Source organism: Pseudophryne corroboree, chromosome 5 (assembly GCF_028390025.1).
Source record: "Pseudophryne corroboree isolate aPseCor3 chromosome 5, aPseCor3.hap2, whole genome shotgun sequence".
NCBI lineage: Eukaryota > Metazoa > Chordata > Amphibia > Anura > Myobatrachidae > Pseudophryne > Pseudophryne corroboree.
The window spans coordinates 721,107,592-721,133,469 of NC_086448.1; the positions used below are offsets into that span (position 1 = coordinate 721,107,592).

The window sequence follows — 25,878 nt, forward strand, 5'->3', positions numbered from 1 at the left end:
GATACACCTTCACTTCAAATGTACTGGTGACGGTCCCGTCCCTCACAAAGAGCACTCACCTCGTTCCAGTTTCCTATGTTCCTTGAAAGGTTTCTTTTACTTCCTCCTAATACCAGGATGGATACGAGCTCCAATGAGGGACGGAACGGTCACCAGTACATTTGAAGTGAAGGTGTATGGGAGGAATTAAAATAAACTTTTTGATGCACGTATCTTATTGAAAGGAGGTCAGTTCAGAGGTGCGAAGCCATTCTACAAAGGCGAGGTCTGAGGGGGGCTTAATCCACGGAGGTTCCTGTCCTACAAGAATATAGAATGTTCTAAAAAGAACACTAAGTACTGATATAATTATTAAAATTAGGAGCAGTTTATAAAGATGTCACATTACATTTTCACAGGACACTTTCATTTCAAATTGAAAAAGGAGGCCTACTAGTAAATGGGAGTCACCTCACAGAAAGCATGTTGCCTCATAATGTAGGACTATGATGTGCAGATCAGGTGTACTTTGATGGACTGATGAAACAGGAAGGTTTCCCAAGTAATCAGGATTTTAGAGTCAAGAATGTGAGGAAGAATTGTCACAGTGGAAACAAGAGCAGATTTCTTTTTCACTAGAGCAGTATTGATAAATAACCTGATGTACTGCCAAACATTCTGCCGGCAGCTCAGCTTACCTGTCACACACCTCATCCTCTGACAGAGGATAAAGCCTATTCATTTGATCTTCACCATTAACCTGGCATTACAGCAGGAACATGTACTATATGTCAGTTATGTTTTGTAAAACGCGTGGTACTGGACATAATTGAAAACGTTAGATTTAGGAGATCCACTGTTGTGACAGAGAACAGGGGGGTAGATGTATTAACCTGGAGAAGGCATAAGGAAGTGATAAACCAGTGATAACTGCAAGGTGATAAACACTCCAGCCAATCAGCTCCCATATATAAATTAACAGTTAGGAACTGATTGGCTGGTGCGTTATCACCTTGCACTTAACACTGCTTTATAACTGGTTTATCACTTCATTATGTCTTCTCCAGGTTAATACATCTACCCCCATATTGTTTGGTTCCTGTCGATAACAAAAAGGCTTTCAATAATGACATCACCATGGATATCTCCAGCTGAAAGACAATAAGGCAGGGCTGGCCTGGTGCAGCACTACCACTACCTAGAGGACTACAAGTACAGATTTACCCTACAGTATGCAGTGCAGCTGAATACACCCTTACTTCTGCTCCCTATTACTGTCTCTAACATACATTCAAATCCCTACATATAAGAGAACTGCTCATGTAAATCCTGGGTGTTTTCTTTGTTTCCACTCCGTATGTAAAAGTAATTATGTAAAAAAAATACAACAGGAAATCACATTATATTTTGGGACACTGCAACAAGCACAAAAACTGTTTCACCTGTCTGCATTACAGAAAAACAAAACTGACAAAAAGAGCACAAAGGTATTACAAGAAATGACATATAATTCCAGCTGACACCAAAGCATTGCACCATACATTCCCAAACACTGATATAATGCGTAGTGAAAGCGTACCAACAAAGGTCTCTAAAATAAAATTACCCAGGACTAATAAAAAGCCAGGGTTTTATTATTTATTGTATTAATGTGAAGCATCGGGGAAGGGGAATGGGTCCAAATAAATCACCTATTACGAATGTGCGGCCAGGGCATACTCTTATATAATTGTGTTTTTGTAGTGCATGTGGACAGCCAACATTATAAACCCAAACCTTATCCCCAAGGGGTCTTCAGTTACTGGGACAATTGCCCACTGGGTGATCCTTCAGCCCAGTTTATGACTTTATGCCCCTCCGAGTACAAATTATGGCAGAGAGAAAAACATGTTGCACCATTTCTTTGTTTAAGCACCGACCACATCCAACAATGTGCTCAGTAACTGACAGAACAGTAACACAAGCTGTTTTCCTAGGAGTATGTGTGTCACTCCCACCACCACTGTATACTCAGTACACCGTTATCACAGCTGCTCACATTGGGGGAAGAATATATATGGATCATGAAGTGTATGTGATAAATACAGGTAAAGGTCGTGTCATCTTGTTTGTCTTTTTATGATCAGATTGCATAAAAAAAAAAAAGTATTTCCCATAGCTCAGCAGCAAGCCTTTGTTACAGCAACACCACCATGCCAGAGAACTGACTCCCAGGGGTGCTGCTGTCACACAAACATCCACAAATTGGGGGTACACATACAATGCATTGGCACTCTGACCCCAAATACTATCTATAGAGAGGGAGGTATAGGCAGAAGGTGGATTAATAATCCCAGTGACAGGAGTGAGGGACACATGTTGTTCTATCCACAGAAGGGGGTGTGTGCGAGCATTGTGCCAGTGTTTGCTGCTGCTGCTGCATGCATGGATGACTGGGTATCAGGGGCATTATCTATACAGCTTTTCATTACATGTGATGCCCCCTGATGAATGGGCACCAGCAGCACAATGCACAAAGACTCATTAGCTTAGAGAGACCACATATAAGAACCCTGGGAAGAGGAGTGAGAAGAGCAGCAGTGTCATGTGAACTAGTTTCCTTTGTTACACCATGGTACAGAGAGAAACAAGCTGGATGCTGCAGCACATGGCTACCCCGTGCACGCCCACTCCGAGCTGCTGCACCCCGGCATGCATTCCCCAGGCTGGCACCCACCTTGGAGGGGCACCTCACAGATCTGGGACACGGGAGCCTCTGGGCATCTTCCTCCACCACCTCTACCTCCTCCTCCTCCTCCACCGCAACACGTCCGTCAGCAGTCACTGACCCACTGCCCAGTCCGGCCCGTGCCCACTGCATGCCACACTTCGGGGCAACCTCTGCTGCCGTGCCCACCTTACTGCCGAGGACGGAGCGCTTGCTGCTGAGGCGGCGAGGCTGCATGTTCTTCCCCGGGACTGTCCTGTGTCTCCTCCCCCTCAGGTCCTGGGAGCTGTCATTTTCAGCACCTCCCCGTGTACACTCTCTTTCCCCCCCAATACAAAGCCCCCAGATTCTCACCAGCAAGGCAGGGGATGAGGTATCCTGGAGTCGAGCTGCAAATGGCATGGGGGTACCCCGGAGTGGTGGGGAGTGGTGGTGCTGTACACGTGAGGGGGCTGGAGTGGTGCTGCACACGTGGGACGGGGGGGTACACTTTCAAGTGGAGCTACACAGCACAGGGGAAAGGAAGGGGGGGGGGGGGGGGGAGCTGAAGTGGAGCTGGACGGGGGGGGTTGGGGGGTGGAACTGGGGTCCTGGCGTGGAGCTGGACAGTACTCAGGAAGGTGGCACGGACTTGTGGCCATTTAATAAATAAGTTATCACATACTAAGACTTACTTAAGTATCACTATTGGATGATGATGATGATTATTGTTGTTATTATTATTATTTATATAGGTATGAGCTGACCTGTGGCTCATCATGTATTAAACAGGGGCCAACTAATATGAAGAACGATATAGTTAGACTAATTTAAGTGTTACCACTGCCATGTTATCATATAAACTCCTTTGCAATCAAAACCTGTTATAAAAAAATAAAGTAGATTCACTAGGGGGGGGAGGGGGGGTTGCTGACTTTTTTTTCCTATCTAATAGACAGGAACAAAGTCACCCAACCGACTTTTCAAACATCTGAAATCCACCCAGTGTATCTTGTACTAATTTCATGGTTCCATTGTTGGTAATGTTACCTTATGAGCAGAGCCGGCCCTACCCAATATGATGCCCTAGGCATGATTTTGGCTGGTGCCCCCTAGCACCAACGCTAGTTCCTCCTCTAACCCTGCACCCCTTTCCCCGCACCATCACCCCTCACCTATACCAGTCCTTCTTTTGGTTTTCCTACCCCCTGTAATTTAAATAAGAACAGTGTGCACATTCAGCGCACAGCCCAAAAAGGTATGTGTTCTTGCTGGGAAGGGGCATGGCAACACAATAGTACCCCCAATTCAAATTATGCCACACAGTACTGCAACTTTGTTCACAATTTATCATGCGATAGTATCCCTTATTCACATTACATCGCGAAGTTGTACCACTTTACCTTATTTACGTTACTCCTCAACAGTAGTGCTCCTCATTCACATAACATCATACTGAATTGCTCCTTATTCACATTACACCACACCATATTGCTCTTTATTATCATTACACCACACCATGTTGCTCCTTATTCACATTACACCATAACATATTGCTCTTTATTCACATTAGACCACACACTAGTGCCCTTTCTATACACATTTGCTGCACATTATTAATACATTATACACATTAAACGCATAATGACCTTTACACATATGCTGAACACTATTGCACAACCAACCCACTCACACACACAGCACTCACACGGCCGCTAACACTGTGACCTCTGCCTCTGCTTGGATACATAAATCTTACACCATGCAGCAGGAGATGCCTGGCGCGAGTCAACTGGTAGCTCTGCTAACGTCAGGTGCCTGTTTTTGATGAAAATGCATCTTATTTGCATTGCTATGTGGCTAGGATGCACAAGCAGCTTCTCTTGATTAAAATGATATGCAGCATGCCTATATACTGTGTGTGACTGTGGCTGTATCTGCATACGAAATGCTACACACAGACTATAGGCATGCCGCATATCATTTTAATCAGCAGAAGCTGCTTGTGCCCCTAGGCATACCAGATGCCCTAGGCAATTGCCTAGCTTGCCTATACCTAGGGCCGGCTCTGCTTATGAGTACTAACATTTAGTCGCATATACAGAAGTAATACACACATCAGCCATAACATTAAAACTGCTTGCCTAATAGTGTGCCACTAAAACAGATCTGAGCTGTGGGTGCATGGACACCACAAGACCTCTGAAGGTGTCCTGTGCATTGGGGACCAAGACATTAGTGTCCTTATTTATCAATGAGTGATAAATGTAACTGTGAGTGATAAATTGCACCAGCCAATCAGCTCCTAACTTCCATGTCACAGGCTGGGTTTGAAAAATGACAGGAGCGGATTGGCTGTGCAATTTATTCACAGTGAAATTCATCACTCATTGATAAACAGGGGCATAGATTTTGGGGGGTAATTCAGAATGGATCGCTGCAGCGGCAGCGATCGCAGTCTGAATTACTGTGTGGAGTGATCACGTGCAGCGGCAGCGATCGCAGTCTGAATTACTGTGTGGAGTGATCACGTGCAGCGGCAGCGATCGCAGTCTGAATTACTGTGTGGAGTGATCACGTGCAGCGGCAGCGATCGCAGTCTGAATTACTGTGTGGAGTGATCACGTGCAGCGGCAGCGATCGCAGTCTGAATTACTGTGTGGAGTGATCACGTGCAGCGGCAGCGATCGCAGTCTGAATTACTGTGTGGAGTGATCACGTGCAGCGGCAGCGATCGCAGTCTGAATTACTGTGTGGAGTGATCACGTGCAGCGGCAGCGATCGCAGTCTGAATTACTGTGTGGAGTGATCACGTGCAGCGGCAGCGATCGCAGTCTGAATTACTGTGTGGAGTGATCACGTGCAGCGGCAGCGATCGCAGTCTGAATTACTGTGTGGAGTGATCACGTGCAGCGGCAGCGATCGCAGTCTGAATTACTGTGTGGAGTGATCACGTGCAGCGGCAGCGATCGCAGTCTGAATTACTGTGTGGAGTGATCACGTGCAGCGGCAGCGATCGCAGTGTGAATTACTGTGTGGAGTGATCACGTGCAGCGGCAGCGATCGCAGTGTGAATTACTGTGTGGAGTGATCACGTGCAGCGGCAGCGATCGCAGTCTGAATTACTGTGTGGAGTGATCACGTGCAGCGGCAGCGATCGCAGTCTGAATTACTGTGTGGAGTGATCACGTGCAGCGGCAGCGATCGCAGTCTGAATTACTGTGTGGAGTGATCACGTGCAGCGGCAGCGATCGCAGTGTGAATTACTGTGTGGAGTGATCACGTGCAGCGGCAGCGATCGCAGTCTGAATTACTGTGTGGAGTGATCACGTGCAGCGGCAGCGATCGCAGTCTGAATTACTGTGTGGAGTGATCACGTGCAGCGGCAGCGATCGCAGTCTGAATTACTGTGTGGAGTGATCACGTGCAGCGGCAGCGATCGCAGTCTGAATTACTGTGTGGAGTGATCACGTGCAGCGGCAGCGATCGCAGTCTGAATTACTGTGTGGAGTGATCACGTGCAGCGGCAGCGATCGCAGTCTGAATTACTGTGTGGAGTGATCACGTGCAGCGGCAGCGATCGCAGTCTGAATTACTGTGTGGAGTGATCACGTGCAGCGGCAGCGATCGCAGTCTGAATTACTGTGTGGAGTGATCACGTGCAGCGGCAGCGATCGCAGTCTGAATTACTGTGTGGAGTGATCACGTGCAGCGGCAGCGATCGCAGTCTGAATTACTGTGTGGAGTGATCACGTGCAGCGGCAGCGATCGCAGTCTGAATTACTGTGTGGAGTGATCACGTGCAGCGGCAGCGATCGCAGTCTGAATTACTGTGTGGAGTGATCACGTGCAGCGGCAGCGATCGCAGTCTGAATTACTGTGTGGAGTGATCACGTGCAGCGGCAGCGATCGCAGTCTGAATTACTGTGTGGAGTGATCACGTGCAGCGGCAGCGATCGCAGTGTGAATTACTGTGTGGAGTGATCACGTGCAGCGGCAGCGATCGCAGTGTGAATTACTGTGTGGAGTGATCACGTGCAGCGGCAGCGATCGCAGTCTGAATTACTGTGTGGAGTGATCACGTGCAGCGGCAGCGATCGCAGTCTGAATTACTGTGTGGAGTGATCACGTGCAGCGGCAGCGATCGCAGTCTGAATTACTGTGTGGAGTGATCACGTGCAGCGGCAGCGATCGCAGTGTGAATTACTGTGTGGAGTGATCACGTGCAGCGGCAGCGATCGCAGTCTGAATTACTGTGTGGAGTGATCACGTGCAGCGGCAGCGATCGCAGTCTGAATTACTGTGTGGAGTGATCACGTGCAGCGGCAGCGATCGCAGTCTGAATTACTGTGTGGAGTGATCACGTGCAGCGGCAGCGATCGCAGTCTGAATTACTGTGTGGAGTGATCACGTGCAGCGGCAGCGATCGCAGTGTGAATTACTGTGTGGAGTGATCACGTGCAGCGGCAGCGATCGCAGTCTGAATTACTGTGTGGAGTGATCACGTGCAGCGGCAGCGATCGCAGTGTGAATTACTGTGTGGAGTGATCACGTGCAGCGGCAGCGATCGCAGTGTGAATTACTGTGTGGAGTGATCACGTGCAACGGTCGCACTGTGCATGCGCACCCCGGGAGCACAGTGAGATGCTATCAGTATCTCACTGGCTGTGATCGACTCTGCCTGATTGACAGGCAGAGGCGGCTTGGGAGGGGGCGTGCCAACGGCGTTAGAACGCCGTTGGTGGGGTGCGGTCCGGACAATGAAGGCATGTCCGGACTGTTGGGGGGTGGGCCGCGGCGGGTGCGTGACGTCACACGCTGCTGCTGCTGCGATCTGGGATGCGGTCAGTAGCTCTCTGCCAGCGCACAGGAACTTTTGTACCTGTGCTGGAGGGGGGGGTAGGGCCTGACATGTGGGGTGGACTAGACCTGTGCTGGGTGTCGGGGGGACACCCAGCACAGGTCTAGTCCGCCCCACATGTCAGAGTAACTGATCGTAGATGTGCTAAATAGCACATCTACGATCAACTCTGAATTAACCCTTGGTACTTTCAGTTCTGGACAGTGTGAGGATGTGCCTGCATGGGGGATGCGGTCAGTATTTTAGTAGTCCTGATGGATCCTGAAGGTAATTACTGGCCTTGCGGTTCGGCACTACGGGAGAGTTAGAGTTAAACTGCGTGGGGGGGGGGGGGGGTAGAGGGAGGTTAGGGTTAGTCTGTGGGAGGGGAGGGTTAGGGGTGGGGTAAAAATACTGCGATCCATCGAGAACAGGATTCTGACCATCGGAATACCAACTGCCAGGATTTCATACCCAACTCCTACATGGCTCTGACTTGTTTTTCCAGCACATCCCGCTGATGCTGAATCAGATTGAGATCTGGGGACTTTGGAGGCCAAGTCAACACCTTGAACTCTATCGCAAACCATTCCTGAACAATGTTTGCAGTGTGGCAGGGCACATTATCCTACTGAAATAGAAGGTGTACTTAGTGTGAAACAATGTTTAGGTAGGAGGTACGTGTCAAAGTAACATCCACATGAATGTCAGGGCACAAGGTTTCCCAGCAAAGCATTGCCCAGAGTATCGCACTGCCTCTTCCATCTTTCCTTCTTTTCCCATGGTATCCTGGTGCCATCTCATCCCCAGGTAAATGATGCACACGCACCCGGCCATCCACATGATGTGAAAGAAAAAGTGATTCATCAGACCAGGCCACCTTCTTCCATTGCTCTATGGTCCAGTTCTGATGCTCACATGCCCATTGTAGGTACTTTCAGTGGTGGACAGGGGTCAGCATGGGCACTCTGAGCAGTCTGCGGCTACGTAGCCCCATATGGAGAAAGCTGCAATGCATTTTGTGTTCTGACACCTTTCTCACATAGCCAGCATTAACTTTTTCAGCAATTTGTAGTACAGTAGCTGTTTTGGGAAATGTGGTCACCTTCTCGGCGCCCTTTATGCCGGCGGTTAGGTGACCAACGCCGGAATACCGAAATCACGCGGAATCCCGACGCCAGAGCCCCAACCGACAGCATCCCGAGGGTAAGTATTAGGCTCAAGGCAGTGCCGTAACTAGACATTTTAGCGCTGTGTGCAAGAAACAGCATCGGCGCGCCCCCCCCCCGCATTTAAAACAGGGCCCGTGCGCTAAAAATATAGGGGCGTGGGTTCACTGGGAAGGGGCGTTGCCACAAAGTAATACCAATTCATATTACGCTGTACAGTAGTCTCCATTATTCAAATTACGTCACACAGTAGTGCCACTTACACACATTAAACCAGGTAGGGTGCCTTTTACACATTACAGCAGGTAGAGTCATATTTTACATAGTATGGCAGGTAGAGTCCCCTTTTACACAGTACTGCAGGTAGAGTCATATTTTACATAGTATGGCAGGTAGAGTCCCCTTTTACACAGTACTGCAGGTAGAATCATATTTTACATAGTATGGCAGGTAGAGTCCCCTTTTACACAGTACTGCAGGCAGAGTCCCGTATTGCACATTACGGCAAGTGGTGTCCCCTTTTACACAGTATAGCAGGTGAAGTCACATTTCACACAGCATGGCAGGTAGAGTCCCTTTTTTTTATTTACACATTACGGCAAGTGGAGTCCCTTTTTACACATTAGCAGTACTCTACCTGCAGAGTCAGTCACCATTTACAGATTACAGTATATCTGTAACCCCCCCACCCCACCCCCCAGATATCCTGCGTTTGCTCCTGTGCCTGCCCACCTTCCCCCATGCTGTGCTAATAGCTAAGTTTACCTTCAGACTGCAGGAGCCAGCGGTACTCATCTTACACATAACGGGCACTGCAGCACAGATCTGTCTGCAGCTCTGCACACAGAGGGGCCAGGCACCCGGCGCTGCTGAAAGATACTGCGGGTAGGGGGTCGGGCATCACTGCTCGCAGCTCATCGTTAACACGAAGGGAGGGGGGCTATCCATTAAGCGCGGCTCAGAGTCAGCATACCACGAGGGGGGGCGCCCATTCCGCGCGGCTCAGTGTTATCAGGGGTGCGGCTGGCCATTCTGCGCAGCTCAGAGTCAGCATACCACGTGGGGGGCTCAGTGTTGCCACAAAAGAGGTGGGAGGGTCGGGCATTAGTGCTCGCGGCTCACTTTTACCACGAGGGAGGGGGTTAGGGCGGATCGGGCAATACTGCCCGCAGCTGCAGCTCCGGCTTGAGGGAGAGGGGAGGTGGAGCTGACATTCAGGGACCTGTCAGTGTCAAATATAGATTATCATTGCGGCTAGGTGCACCCCAGGTCAACCTGCGCTGTGCGCAAGGCACACAGCGCACATACCTAGTTACGGCTCTGGGTTAAGGTTAGGGCCCGGTGGATGGGTTAGGCACCACAAGGGGGTTAGCTGTAGCCAACACCCCTTGTGTTCTTAGCCCTAGCCGCCACCCACTGGTATTAGCCACAGCCGCCACCCCCTGTGTCCTTAGCCCTAGCCGCCACTACAGGCGGTTTAGGGTAGGGGAGGGGTAAATTAGTTACCCCATCCCCTGTTGGCATTTTAAAAGTTGGGATGCCATGGTCGGTCATGTGACCGCCGACATCCTTACTGTTTGTCACATGTATCACACCCGTTCTGTGGGATCAGACTAGACTGGGCTATCCTTCACTCCCCACGTGCATCAATGACCATTGGCCACCCATGACCCTGTTGCTGGGTCACCTGTTGTTCTTCCTTGGACCACTTATGGTGTAACTGCGATGCATATGCAGAAATCGAGCTCTATAGACAGTTGCGGTTGACCGACGTCTACTCAAAATAATGCAATTGCAGTCACGCCGGGCGCCATGTTTTTCATCACAGTGATCGCAGCTGACGTCAGATGCAAACCCCGAAAACAACCATGACACAACTGCGTTTTCCCAACCACTTCCCACAAACGCCATGTTGTCTCCCCCAAATGCTCACTTCCTATCAATCACTTCGCAGTCGCATTTTACTGGGCCTGCGATTGTAGAGTCTTTAGGCTTCGTGCACGCACAATGGCCCTCATTCCGAGTTGTTGGGTCGTTATTTTTCATCGCATCGCAGCGATTTTCCGCAAACTGCGCATGCGCAATGTTCGCACTGCGGCTGCGCCAAGTAAATTTGCTAAGAAGTTTGGTATTTTACTCACGGCATTACAAGGTTTTTTCTTCTTTCTGGTGATCGGAGTGTGATTGACATGAAGTGGGTGTTTCTGGGCGGAAACTGGCCGTTTTATGGGTGTGTGTGAAAAAACGATGCCGTTTCTGGGAAAAACGCGGGAGTGGCTGGAGAAACGGGGGAGTGTCTGGGCGAACGCTGGGTGTGTTTGTGACGTCAAACCAGGAACGAAACTGACTGAACTGATCGCAGTGGCAGAGTAAGTGTCGAGCTACTCAGAAACTGCTTAGAAATTTTCTATTCGCAATTTTGAGAATCTTTCGTTCGCAATTCTGCTAAGCTAAGATTCACTCCCAGTAGGCGGCGGCTTAACGTGTGCAATGCTGCTAAAAGCAGCTTGCGAGCGAACAACTCGGAATGAGGGCCAATGTGTTCACAGCACATGTGCAGTCTGCCGATAATCACACAGTGCGTGCGTTCTCAAATTTGCAAATGATAGTGAATTAGGACCATAATCATTATTATTCACTTCCCCTGTCAGGGGTTTTAATATTGTGATTAATGGGTTTACATTCCCCATATGAAGCCCAGGTCTGTAATAAGGGCATCCTAATGTGTTACAGTATATGTGCACTAGAGGTGTGTAAGCTTATTTTGAGCAATCACCGTTTGACCTCCTTTACTGTGTGTTATATCCAGATTGTCAGTAACCTGATCCAATAAATGCATGGTGCTTTATAAATGGTGCTTGATTATACAGGTACTAACTGAACTGTCAATATCGTCTTGTACATCTTATGAAGTGTCACAAATGGCTTGTACAGACAATAACTGAGCTGTCGCCACTGCCAGAGTCTTAGCATTCAGGCACTAACTGAGCAGTCACCATTGCCTTGGTCTTAGTATAATGCCAATAATTGAAGTGGCACTGCTGCCTTGTTCTTATTACACAAGCACTAACTGAAGTGGAAAACACAATACAAGACCCTGTCTGGGGCAGTATACTCTGACCGCATATGACACATTTATTTTAAACTTTAAAGTTCACTCACAATACATAGGGGGTCATTCAGAGTTGTTCGCTAGCAGATTTCGGTCGCAGCGCAGCGATCAGGCAAAAAATCGGCACTTCTGTGCATGCGGCGCAATGCGCGCGCGCGTCATACTATTGCAACGAATGATGTAGTTTCACACAAGGTCTAGCGAAGCTTTTCAGTTGCACTGCTGGCTGCAGAGTGATTGACAGGAAGAGGGCGTTTCTGGGTGTCAACTGACCATTTTCAGGGAGTGTGTGGAAAAACGCAGGCGTGCCAGATAAAAACGCAGGCGTGGCTGGGGAAACGTAGGCGTGGCTGGCCGAACGCAGGGCGTGTTCGTGACGTCAAAACAGGAACTGAATAGTCTGAAGTGATCGCAAGCTAGGAGTAGGTCTGGAGCTACTCTGACAATACACAAAATTATTTAGTAGCAGTTCTGCGATCCTTTAATTCGCACTTCTGCTAAGCTAAAATACACTCCCAGAGGGCGGCGGCTTAGCGTTTGCACGGCTGCTAAAAACTGCTAGCGAGCGAATAACTCGGAATGACCACCATAGAGCAGTGAGTGCACATTCCATCATCATTGCTGCTGCTATGGAAATATATGTTCAGATTTGCAATATAGATCTGATCACTGGCCCTGATTCAGACTTGATTGCTGCTGTGCGTTTTCGCACAGCGGGCGATTATCGATAGACTGCGCACGTGCATCGCCAAAAAAGAGGCATCACCGGACAGCGACAAGTTGGTGCGAAAATCGACAGGTATTCACAGGCTGATTGACAGGAAGAGGCCGTTTGTGGGTGGTAACTGACCATTTTCTGGGAGTGTCAGGGAAAACGCAGGTGTTCCCAAGCATTTTCAGGGAGGGTGTGTAACGTCAGCTTCAGAGCCGATCAGCCTGTTCTCATCGCACTGGAGGAGTAAGTCCTGGGCTGCACACACACTGCACACACTGGAAAAATCATTTGATGGTGAGTGAGGTGCGAACGGATTTGCAGCTGTCCGCAGACTGAGGGATTTTTTGCAACTCGCGAACACATGCGATCGCACACTTGCACAACGAATATACACTCCCCTTGGGTGGCGACTATCTGATTGCAGGACAACAAACTTAGCAGCCGAGCAATCAGGTCTGAATTACCCCCTTTGTCCTTTGTAAAATTTGTAAAGAAAGGGTTAAAATAGGGGGGGGGGAATTGTTTTGTTTTTTTGCCAAAGTATATATTTAGTATCCAAACATTATGTGTGTTCCTGCAATAAACTTTTGATTTTTGTAGTACTGGCCATACATGCTGTTATATCACCGTTAATATCGCAACAATGAGCTTTATAACACAATGGGGGTCATTCCGAGTTGTTCGCTCTGTAAATTTTTTCGCATCGCAGCGATTTTCCGCTTAGTGCGCATGCGCAATGTCCGCACTGCGACTGCGCCAGGTAAATTTGCTATGCAGTTAGGAATTTTACTCACGGTTTTTTCTTCGTTCTGGTGATCGTAATGTGATTGACAGGAAGTGGGTGTTTCTGGGCGGAAACTGGCCGATTTATGGGTGTGTGCGAAAAAAACGCTACCGTTTCTGGGAAAAACGCGGGAGTGGCTGGAGAAACGGAGGAGTGTCTGGGCGAACGCTGGGTGTGTTTATGACGTCAAACCAGGAACGACAAGCACTGAACTGATCGCAGATGCCGAGTAAGTCTCGAGCTACTCAGAAAATGCACAGAGATGTCTTTTCGCTATATTGCGAATCTTTCGTTCGCAATTTTAAGAAGCTAAGATTCACTCCCAGTAGGCGGCGGCTTAGCGTGTGTAAAGCTGCTAAAAGCAGCTTGCGAGCGAACAACTCGGAATGAGGGCCAATATGTATTTCTTGCAAATGACACCAATGCCCAACAATGGGCCTAATTCATACCTGATCGCTCGCTAGGGGTTTTTTGCACTGCTGCGAGCAGATAGTCGCCGCCCAAAGGGGAGTGTATTTTTGCTTTGCAAGTGTGCAAACGCATGTGCAGCAGAGCGATACAAAAAAACTTTGTGCAGTTTCTGAGTTGCCCAGGACTTACTCAGCCACTGCGATCACTTACTGTTCGGGGCCAGAATGGACATCAGATACCCGCCCTGCAAACGCTTGGACACGCCTGCATTTTTCCAACCCCTCCCTGAAAACGGTCAGTTGCCACCCACAAACGCCTTCTTCCTGTCAATCTCCTTGCGATCGCCCATGTAAATGGATTCTTCGTAAAACCCATCGCACAGCAACAATCTGCTTTGTACCTGTGCGACGCACCTGCAGATTGCAGTGCATACGCATGCGCAGTTCTGACATGATCGCAGCACTGCAAAAAATGCTGGCGAGCAATCTGGTCTGAATTACCCCCAATGATCCTATACAAATCAGTAAAGCATCACCCTCCTTCTGCAATGTTAGTATCAATAAGTAGAGTATTAAAGATGACAAATGAGTTTGCCTGAATGCAGGGGCGTCGGAATGGGGGGGGCAAGGGGGCAGTTCGCTCCCCCCCAAAACAGGAGAGAGGCGCCATCCATAGCCCCGGACCCGCACGCCAGCGCAGCCGCCACCAGCATCTTCAGCGCTGCCCGCGCTGTATTAGCAGCGGTGCGTCTATCACTGATACTATTACTTTCCCCGTGTGTCCGCCCAGCGGCGGCCCGGCGCAAACGCGGGCTATGTAACCGTGTAGAGCGCCGGTCAGTGGAGGAAACCACTGCTGTCATGTCCACACACTGACTGTACAGCTCCATGGTGATGGTCCTCCTCCGCCCAGCCCTCCACACCTGTGGCTTGCACAATATGAAGGTTAGAGGGGTCAGGTGGAATGGAACAGGGAGATGACCTCTTGTGGGACACAAATGCAAAGAGATGCAGGAGGGACAGGGGGCAGAGAGCTGGTACCATGTCGGAGAAGGTCTCCCCCCCCCCCCCCTTCTCTCTCCTCTCTCTCCTTCCCTCCCTCTCTACCTCCCCCCTCTCCTTCCCTCCCTCTCCTGTCTCTCTCCCTCCCTCCATCCCTCTCTCTCCTATTTCTCCATTTCTTCTCTCTATACCTTCTCTCTCTCCTTTCTCCCCCTCCCTCTCTCTTTCTCTCTCCTATTTCTCCTTTCTCTCTCTCTCTCTCTCTCTCTCTCTCTTCCTCCCCCTCCTTTCTCCATCCCTCCTTTCTCTCTCTCCCTCCCTCCTTTCTCTCTCTCTCTCTCACCCTCCTTTGTCTCTCCCTCTTTTCTCTCTCTCTCTCTCTCTCTCTCCCCCCCTTTTTTCTCTCTCTCTCTCTCTGTCTCCCTCCTTTCTCTCTCTCTCTCCTTTCTCTCTCTCTGTCTCCTTTCTCTCTCTCTCTCTCTCTCTCTCTCTCTCTCTCTCTCTCTCTCCTTTCTATCTCTCTCTCTCCCTTCTGTCTCCACCCCCAGTGTTCTTATCAATAGTTGTGCCATTTATAAATAACTAATGGGCTATATCTGGCGTAATATGTATAATGGGCTCTACCTGGCATAATGTGTATAAGGGGCTCTACCAGGTGTAATGTGTACAAGCGGCTCTACCAGGCGTAATGTGTATAATGGGCTCTACTTGGCATAATTTGTGTAATGGGCTCTACCTTGCATAATGCGTATAAGAGGCTCTACCAGGTGTAATGTGTACAAGGGGCCACTCACTTCCAGCTGCTCCATAGTGTTCCGAACAGGTGCAAGTGACCCATCTATGGTGGCCAGAAGCTAGGAGAGCCAAATAGAGATTTTATCTTGGCCCCCCCAACCAAAAAACGTTCTGACGCCCCTGCCTGAATGTGCTGTAGAGAGCCACATTATCCCTGTGCAGCTCACATGTAGCTCCCAGACCTCCTTTATACTGTACAGTATGGCCCTCATTCAGAATTGTTCGTTCGCTAGCTGCTTTTAGCAGCATTGCACACGCTAAGCCGCCGCCCTCTGGGAGTGAATCTTAGCTTTGCAGAATTGCGAACGAAAGATTTGCATAATTGCGAATAGAAATTTATTTGCAGTTTCTGAGTAGCTCGACACTTACTCTTCCACTGCGATCAGTTCAGTCAGTTTCGTTCCTGGTTTGACGTCACAAACACACCCAGCGTTCGCCCAGACACTCCCCCGTTTCTCCAGCCACTCCCGCGTTTTTCCCAGAAACTGCAGCGTTTTTTCGCACACGCCCAGAAAACGTCCAGTTTCCGCCCAGAAACACCCACTTCCAGTCAATCACACTCCGATCACCAGAACGATGAAAAATCCTTGTTATGCCGTGAGTAAAATACCTAACTTTTGAGTAAAATAACTAAGCGCATGCGCTCTGCGAACCTTGCGCATGCGCAGTAAGTGACTAATCGCAATATAGCAAAAATCGGCAACGAGCGAACAACTCGGAATGAGGGTCTATCTACATATTCGAGATGAGCAGGCTCGGTTTTCTGAAAACTGAGCCCACCTGAACTTCAGAGATCCAAGGGAATCCGAGTGCCGGCTCAGGGGTTTCCCGCCATACTCGGATTCCAAATAGAGGCAAAATGTCATCATCCAGGCGGCAGATCTTGCGGGTTTTGGATCTGCTATAAGTACCTGCAACATGACTCTGCGCCATTTCACAGCAGACGCTAGAGAGACCGGTGTGCTGATGCCACAAGTCTGCTGTGCTGAGCTGAACTGTTGTAATGTCCACTTCAGGCTGAGGTGAATTGTCTGTCCATCCACTCCTGTCCTGTGCTGCTGAGCAGAGCCGGATTAAGGGGGGAGCTCCGGGGGTAAGTACCCCTGGGCCCCACGCTGTGAGAGGGCCCCCCGCCACCCGCCGCAGATCGGATCTCTATTACCGATCCGATCTGCGACGCTGCTCACCCCACTGACAGCCGTCAAGCAGCCGCCAGCACTGCAGACGGCTCAGCTGTTCAATGAGAAGTGATTCTGCAGCCTGCGGCTCCGTGACTGGATGGAGCGCAGGCTGCAGGGGAAGGAGGAGGGGTCCTGGACGTGCCTCGGCGCGGGTAGAGGACGGAGGTTGAAGTACCTGGTGGAGGAGAGAGAGGAACGGGCTCTCCTCCTGTTCACGTCGTCAGCACAACAGTGCAAAAGTAAGAAAGGCTGCCTGAACTTTCTTTTATGCTACTTACAGTTTAAGTTAATGAGCTGGGTCTATTATATATATATATATTAATATATATATATACAGTATGTTTATATATATATATATATATATATATATAAATATATTAATATATATATATATATACAGTATATTAATATATATATATATACAGTATGTTTATATATATATATATATATATATATATTTATTTTGTGTGTGTGTGTGTATAGAAATAGCGCTCAATGGTCTCACAATCCGCTAATAAAAAGACAGCAGTCATGGCATTTTGCAACGTTTCAGGCATTTAATACCCGTCGTTAGGCAACCCGAAGACGGGCATTAAACGCCCAAAATATTGCAAAATGCCATGACTGCTGTCTTTTATTAGCGGATAGTGAGACTATTGAGCGCCATTTGTTCGGTTTGTGTATGCTACATATGCTAATAGGCACCGTGGCAGATGGATCTGTGATTGGGAATGCCAGCTGATCGGAACACACACACACACACATATATATATATATATATATATATATATGTATGTGTGTGTGTTATGATTTTAATTTTAGACCTTAGGGCCCCCTTGTTTTACGTACCCCGGGCCCCCCGAAGCCTTAATCCGGCTCTGCTGCTGAGCTGAACTATTTGTCCTCCTACACTGACTGCAGTTTTGCTGAGATGACCTATCTGAGTGTCCACTCCAGTCCTCTTAGTGTAATATTGGCTGAGCTAGACATACTGTACAGGCAATTAGCAAGTCATTGCTTATTATTTTCTTATAGCACAAAAACTTACATCTATTGTCTAAGTGTGTCACACTGGTGCTGCTGCGTATCATAAAGTGTCATATTGGTGTTGTAATTTTTTTGTCACTGCCCGCAGTGCAGCTGCAGCCCAGAGCTACTATATTTTTTGTACAACTGGTGTGTGCTGTATGTGCTGTGCCCCACTGCGTTCACATAATTAATATAATCAGTGTGACTCTGCAGTGAGTCATTTAAAAAAAAAGTTCAAGTAAATAATACTATTATATTTAATACCATTATATTATTTAATACTATGGTTTCTTTGTACAACTTTTGTGTGCTCAGGTGCACCCCAGTGCATTCACACTACGTAAGCAGTGTGACTCCGTTGTGACTTGAGTTCGTCATTTAAAAAAAAAAAGTTCAAGTAAATAAATAATACTATTATACTATAGGTTTTTTTAGTACAACTTGTGTGTGCTGTATGCCACTGCATTCACATAAATATAAGCACTGAGTCATTATGGATCACTATTAGTCAATAGAAGAGCAGGAGCAGCAAACAAGTACTAGTGCCATGGCTGCTGCTTGCATGATAGTACTACAACATCTAGTAAAGGTGGTCCAGGGGTCAGGAAGTTTAGGAAAGGGCACCTCAAATCAAAAGTTTTCACACTGTTATCTGGGGCGGATGACAGAGACCTTCTCATCGATCGCATTCACCGGCTTCCGAAACCACGGTCGGTTTCCGCCTCCTACACTCGGGATACCCTCCTCCGTGTTCACTTCTTCACGACCAAGGAACGGATAATGCAAGCTGCCAGATCTGCGTCTGATTCGGATACGCTTGGAGGCATACAAATATTTCCTGACTTCTCAGCACTGACCATCTGTAAACGTAGAGCTCTGGCTCCTATCACGGAGGCACTACGTTCTCATGACATTAGATACAGATGGGGCTTCCCAGTGGAATTGGTGATTTCCCATGAGAATTCCTCCTACGTAGTTGACACTCTGGACGCTGGGGTTAAGCTGCTTAATGACTGGGATGTTTCGGTCAAAGTGCTCTCTACATTGAAACCTCGCCTGCCACTTACCCGTGAGTGGTCTGCGACCTGACTGACTATTCAATGTTCCAATTAATGTAGTTCCTGGTTGATCTTCATGTTTGGTTGGGGACTCTGTCCCCCTTATAATGCATACCGGATACGTGAGTTTATCTGTTATATATGTGTATGCTTTTGGTTCCTTCATTTGCTGTTTATATTACTATGTGTACCTGCATTTTCCTCTGATTCTATCTCTTTTATCTTTCTTTGTCTTCTTACTGTACACATGAGGGTATCTCACTAGTCACTTACATTATTTGTTGATGTGCTTGCTGGTACCCTTATTGGTACTTGTTGTTTGGCTATACGTTATTGCTCCAGGTATACATGTGCTTTTTGTACCCCGGGTGGTGATACTACCGCCACCTCCCCATACTTTTTCCACTGCATACCTTTCCCCTGCAGCAGCAATGCGGTCCCAATATAATGGGCCCTTTTGATTTTTCCTGCCTGTCCTTTCCTCTTTTTTCCCTAGTTTGTCACCCCCCCCCCCCCCCCCCCATTTTGGGAAGTTAGCTGTTTTTGCTTTTTCTATATTTTAAATGGTACGAATATATTCATTGAATGTTAAAGGGTTGAACTCCCCCAATAAACGCAGGCTAGCCTTGACCACTTTTCATAAACACAGGGCTGACATAGTTGCCTTGCAGGAAACGCATTTTTCATCAGCAGGTCCCCCGGCTCTGAGAGACTGGAGATACCCAGTTGGCTTTTTTGCAAATGGTCCCTTCAAGCGCAATGGAGTGTCCCAGATAGCTGACAAGAATGGACGTTTCCTCATTCTAGTTGTAAAATTGGAGGATAAGATGGTTATGATTGTATCTCTCTACGCTCCCAATTCTAACCAAGTCCCCTTCCTTAGAAAAGTTTGCTCGACTATTGCGAGGGTTCATCAGGGTGCCCTGCTTATGTTGGGCGACTATAATTTAGTGCTTGATCCTAAATTAGATAGATCTCCTCGGTCTTCTTTCCAGATGTCTGCGGCTCCGGCTGGCCCATCACTCGCCTTCCGTAATTTGCTGGCAGAATATGACCTGTATGACTTGTGGAGAGTTCAGAACCCAACTTCGAGAGATTATACGTATTTCTCTCCAGTGCACAATTCCTACTCTCGCATAGATCTTATTCTTTGCGATAAGTGGACTTTGCAGCACTCAGCACAGGTGGATGTTCTACCTATTTCCTGGTCCAATCATGCTCCTCTCCTATGGTCTTGGAATATTTGCCACCAATTTACCCCCCCTCGGCCATGGCGCCTATCTGCCCACCTGCTGTCGGACCCTATATCTAAAAAAGCGATTGATGATTGCATCGCCCTCTATATGGAAACTAATTCCCCCTTTAGATACTTCTGTCACGACTTTCTGGTGTGCCCTTAAGGCAGTTGTGTGAGGCACTGCGATCCAAGCCGGTGCTAGACTCAAACGACAAGCTATCCAACAACAAGACTTGGAATCTAAACTTAAGGAGGTTTAAGATAGGAATAAGCTCCACCCCTCTAGGGCCCTACGTAGGGAATTAAAGGATATCCGAGGCCAACTTCAGAAACTCCTTATGAGACGGATCCAGTTTGCTTTAAATAGGTTGAGACAGAAATTTTACCTGACTGGTAATAGACCGGAGAAAATGCTGGCTCGCAAGCTCCGTGCTCTCCAGGCTCGTAATAGGATTAGACATCTGATTTCTCCTCAGGGTGGTAAAGTGTCCAATCCATATGACATAGCAAATCAATTCGCTAGATATTATACCAAGCTGTACAACCTTTCTCCTGATCCCCTTACTTTTCAACCCACTCCTGATTCTATACAATCCTTCCTAGCCGACGTCAAACTCCCCTCCCTTTCTGCGGAACAGCTCGAGACATTAAATGCCCCGTGGACCCCCTCCGAGGTAATTCAAGTAATGAAATCACTCCCGCATAATAAAGCCCCCGGTCCAGATGGCTTCATAAATTAATTTTATGTTTCTCTCTGTGATCAACTATCGCCCACCCTGACCTCCTTGTATAATTCAATCTCCTCTCTTGGTGCTTTCCCTACAGAATTGCTGGAGGCTCAAATTATCACTATACCCAAGCCAGGTAAAAACCCAGCGCATTGTCAAAATTATAGGCCCATTACACTATTGAACGGCGATATTAAAATTTTTGCCAAACTTGTCGCTTTCCATTTAAATGTCTTTCTGCCGTCTCTCATTGCCTACGACTAAGTTGGGTTTGTGCTTGGTAGACAGGCATCTGACAATACCCGTAGGGTTTTTGACTTGATTGATATCGTTCCCTCTAACACTGGCCTTCTCCTGCTCTCTTTAGATGCGGAGAAGGCGTTTGATAGACTGAACTGGCAATATATGTCCTCGGTTCTAGACAAGTTTGGTTTTAGTGGCCATATTCTTTCTTCGGTTTTATCTCTATATAGCTCCCCCTCTGCACGGGTATTTAGTAACGGTTTCCTCTCCGATACATTTCCTATTACGAATGGAACCCGACAGGGTTGCCCTCTATCACCCTTAATATTTACATTGGGCATAGAACCCCTTGCTGAGAAGATTAGGATGTCTGGGGGCTTCCCGGGGGTGACTATTGGCACTACTACTCACAAGTTGTGCCTCTTTGCGGACGACGTCCTTCTGTTTGTCACGGACCCGCTATCCTGCCTTCCTTGTTTGCATGCTATCTTGGGACAGTATAGTGAAGCTTCCTTTTATAAAATTAATACGACAAAGACAGATGCTCTCCCCATTAATATCCCAGCTTGCATAGTGTCCACCCTTTAATCACACTATCCATATAACTGGCGTTCGGCTTCAATTCAGTATTTGGGGATCCAAATTCCACCTTCTACGGCCTCTGTTTTTTATGTTAACTTACCTCCACTCATTAATAGTTTTTTAGACCTGACTAAGTCCTGGCTATCTTATGATATTTCGTGGATTGGCCGCCTAGCAGCCTTCAAAATTACTCTCTTACCTAAACTCATGTACTTATACTGACCCATACCTTTTCTTTTCCCTAAAACGTACCTTGATAGAAGTCGTGCTATAATGCTACGCTACGTCTGGAAGGCACGGCCACCCCGATTGGCTCGGTCCAAAATGATTCTCCCTCATAGAAAGGGAGGGTTAGATATGCCCGACCTGGTCCTTTACCAGGAGGCATGTGTGCTGGCCCAGTTTAAATACTGGTTGAGTGGGGCGCCTGTAGTGGGATGGGTATCTCTTGAACGTACTGGGAGTTTGGACCTTCCCTTAGAAGACCTTTTTAAGATACACCCAAACTCTAGACCCCGCTTATTGTCCCTCCTCCCCGCCACTAGAACATCTTTACAAATCTGGGATAAATTGGTGACTCGCCTGCCTGGACATCAATTTCCATATTCCACTATCTCACTATGAGCCATAGCTAAATTAATCCCTAATTTAAATCTCTCTACCTGGTTTGTTTGTGGTTTGACTGTCTTGGGGGACCTTATGGATGGTAATGTTATGCTATCGTTTTCTCAACTCCAGTCTCGATATAATCTCCCCAGTGGAGAATTATTGCATTATTTCCAAATTCACCACTGGTACAAAGGTTTGCCTAGACAGGTGGCTCCCCCGAACCCATTATCCCAGGTTGTCTTAACACGTGTATCTCTGTGTGACTCTAGAGGGGTCATCTCATTTTGGTACAGGACGCTTATCAGCTTGCTTACTACTACTACTACTAAGTCTAATGCGCAGCTGAAATGGGAACAAGACTTGGATCTTCCCCTATCTGAGCCCAATGGGAACAAATTTTTATTTCTTCTTACCGAATGTCCAAGTGCTTGAATCACACGGAGATGCATATCAAACTCCTTAATAGACTATATTTAACACCGGATAGGCTACACTCATTCTGGCAGTCTTGTTCCAAATACTGCTGGCGTAACTGTGGGGAAATAGGCCATATTTTCCATATTTTCTGGTCCTGTCCTTCCCTTCGACATTTCTGGAGCGAGATATTTGCTTTGATTAATTCGGTCTTACACCTGTCCCTCACCCCCTCTCCGGCCATGGCCCTGCTCCACATTTTTCCTGCTGAGATACCACCTCATCAGAGATATCTGGTGTGGCATATTTGTATAGCTGCCAGGGCTGCATTGGCCCAAAGTTGGAAACAAGCTTCTCCCCCTCCTCTATCACTAGTCACCAACAAAATTCAGTTCCATTTTACTATGGAACTGAGTTCATGCCTTACTCTTCTGCGGCCTCCTCCCCAATGGTGAAATGGAGAGCATGGCATGACTACGTCACTGCTGGAGGGGGTGTTTCGCCTTCCCCCTAACTGACTCTGCTTATACTTCCGATCTGTGCACCGGCTGTGCCTTACTAGCCCTGTGTCTATTATTGATTATCTGGTTATTGATAGGTTTTCATGTTTGACCGTGTTTATCTTTATCTGTATCTTTTTCCAAGATGACTTTGTATTTTTCCTATTGTATCTATATTGGATTGTTATATTTGACTTCTGACAATTTTGATATTTGCATGTTTACATCCTGTTCCCTTGGTTCTTTGTACCCCCCCTTCCTTATTTCTTTCTGTACCCCTTCCCCTTGCAAAAAGAAAACTTGTTTTCAATAAAAACTATTGATGAAAAAAAAAAACAACAACAACTAGTCAGTGCCCAAAAAAAGAACACTAAGGCTGAAGAAGAAGCTGTGTGTTCACAAATCCCTGAGGAGAGGCTAGGGGTGTGCGCGTTAGCTATGTGTAAGTATGACATTTCTTAGACTGTCCTCATAGAGAAGCCTCCTTCCACCATTTCTTCACCATTTGCAAATGTGAGGATGAGTAGTCAACTAAAGATTGTGATGATGTATTAATAGAAATTGAGTTACTGTTAAAGTGGTACAGGATGAAAGGGATATTTGTGTTCTAGCTGAGGATGATGAGGATGAGGATGTTAATGTCATTTGTGTAACTCGGCCACCAGAGGCAGCAGGGCATTGTGACGTCTGGGCCAAAAAACTACCTCGAGTGTGAGATTATTATTATTTTTATAAGACTTTTTATTAAGTTGATCACAGCATAATACAGTAACAGTAGTTTGCTAGATACACAATTTCAAATTACATTATGACTAGCAATAGGTCTAAAAATATACAATCAAATAAGTGATGAGTGCGAGATTACATTTACCCAATCCCGACAACGTTTATGAAGGCATCTGCTCCATTCATGGAGCCAATGTTAGTAGAGGTAGGGAGGTTAACCATCCAGGCACCTCCTCCATGGTATGTCGTTTGTGGCGAGTTCATTAAAAAAAATTTTTACACAATTATAATGTAGTTAACACCCTCATCATCAACCTCATTAAAAGTGATAGGAGGTAGTCCTTCCAAATAATTGGTTTGAGGGGGCCCAAACAAACCGAGTACTTTAGCCACAAAAGTTCCAGTCCCTGTCGCTGACGTACTTGCTTTGTTAAACTATGCATGTCCTTTTTAATATCGAACATAAAACTGTCTTTCTTTTCATAATGGGCTCTACTTTTGGTGGGCATTGGAGATGGTCTTTTTTGCATAGATAAACATTTTTATTGATTATTGCTCTAAGGGGGACATTTACTAAGCAGTGATAAGAGTGGAGAAGTGAGCCAGTGGAGAAGTTGCCCATGGCAACCAATCAGCACTGAAGTAACATCTATAATTTGCATACTATAAAATTATACAGAGCTGCTGATTGGTTGATGGGGCAATTTCTCCACTGGCTCACTTCTCCGCTCTTATCACTGCTTAGAAAATGTCCCCCTAACACATTACTAATTTGTAACACATTTTCAACCAGATATTTTGTGGTGTCTCACACATGTTACATTTAATCAATCAATCAATCAATCAATCAATCAATTTATCTATCTTGTATTTAATGGCCATTTTCCCCTGCAGAACAGACTCACACTTGTTAATTTTAATTAATCAATCAATCAATCAATCAATCAGTGGATCATTCTTGTATTTTTGATGGCCTTTTGTTTCCTGAGCTGTTGCATAATAGTAGTGATAGTCTATTTTGCATAGACAAACATCACCTCTAATAAAGAGAAAGTTTACTGCCAAAAAATATAAAATTGCCAATGCTGGAATCCACATTACAGAAGTCTCTGTACTTTCTTGCATTGGGCGTCAAAGGTCTTTCTCATAGAATTTGTAGTTCATTTTTATGAACGCAGGTCTTTTTCCACATTTCATTAGTTGCTACTTCAAATGTTTTTTTTGTGTGTGTTTTTTTCCCAGTAGCCTGTATAAAGCAGAGAGTATTTCTCCAGTGTGCTGGAGTAAGTAACATTCCCACTCCTTTCCCTATGTTATAGCTTCTTGTGTAGGTTTTGATGACTTGTTGCTGTTCCTCCATTCACTGAAGCATATAAAGCAGGGATGGGCAATTACTTCAGCTGGGTTGACGCTTAACACTTTCCAGTGAATATTAGAGGGCTGCACACAAAAGATCTTGTATAGACATACCTATTCAGAATAAGTCCCCCCATATGCACTATATATTTAATTATGCACAGTCAAAATAAATACAAATTAGCTGATGTGCTCAGTTTCAACTGGGCAAAGGTTTGCTGGGCGGAACGTTTTACCCCTTTTCACCCCCTTAGGAGTCAGTACCCCGTAGTACCCCTGCTTAATGGGGGCTGCACAAAACTGTCACAGGTGTCTACTTACTAAGCCTTGGGTGGAGATAAAGTGGACGAAGATAAAGTACCAACCAACCAGCTCCTAACTGTCATCTTTCAAACACAGCCTGCAACATGACAGTTAGGAGCTGATTGGCTGGTGCTCTATCTCCGTCCACTTTATCTCTCTCCAAGGCTTAGTAAATAGACCCCATAGTTTCCAGACCTCCCAGCAGGTCACATGTTCAAGGTCACCCGGCAGGTGCATAGGCAGAATTGACCAACTGTCACATTTTCAAAGAGCACAATGGTGGTGCATTGTAATTGGCTGGCAGACATTTTGCCACTTAGCTCCGAAACAAAGCTACATATTACAATGCCAATATAATTCTGCACATCTACGGACCAAGAGCTTTAATTTGGTATATTATGTTCCCTGCTCAGACAATGG

General features: G+C 46.9%; 1 protein-coding gene across 2 annotated transcripts in view; it reads right to left on the reverse strand.

Moving 5' to 3' along the window:
• The window catches only part of ZNF704 (zinc finger protein 704), a 217,775-nt gene extending 214,644 nt beyond the window's left edge, over nt 1-3,131 (reverse strand). Inside the window, exon 1 of one of the 2 annotated variants that reach the window (XM_063923984.1) lies at nt 3,041-3,131. In XM_063923984.1, coding sequence (XP_063780054.1) covers nt 3,041-3,088 — 48 coding nt within the window. In that variant the 5' untranslated portion in view covers nt 3,089-3,131. Of the gene's footprint in view, nt 1-2,695; nt 3,010-3,040 lie in introns of those variants that run through there. The other variant, XM_063923983.1, reaches the window with a different exon arrangement.
• Between the last annotated feature and the right edge of the window lie 22,747 nt (nt 3,132-25,878).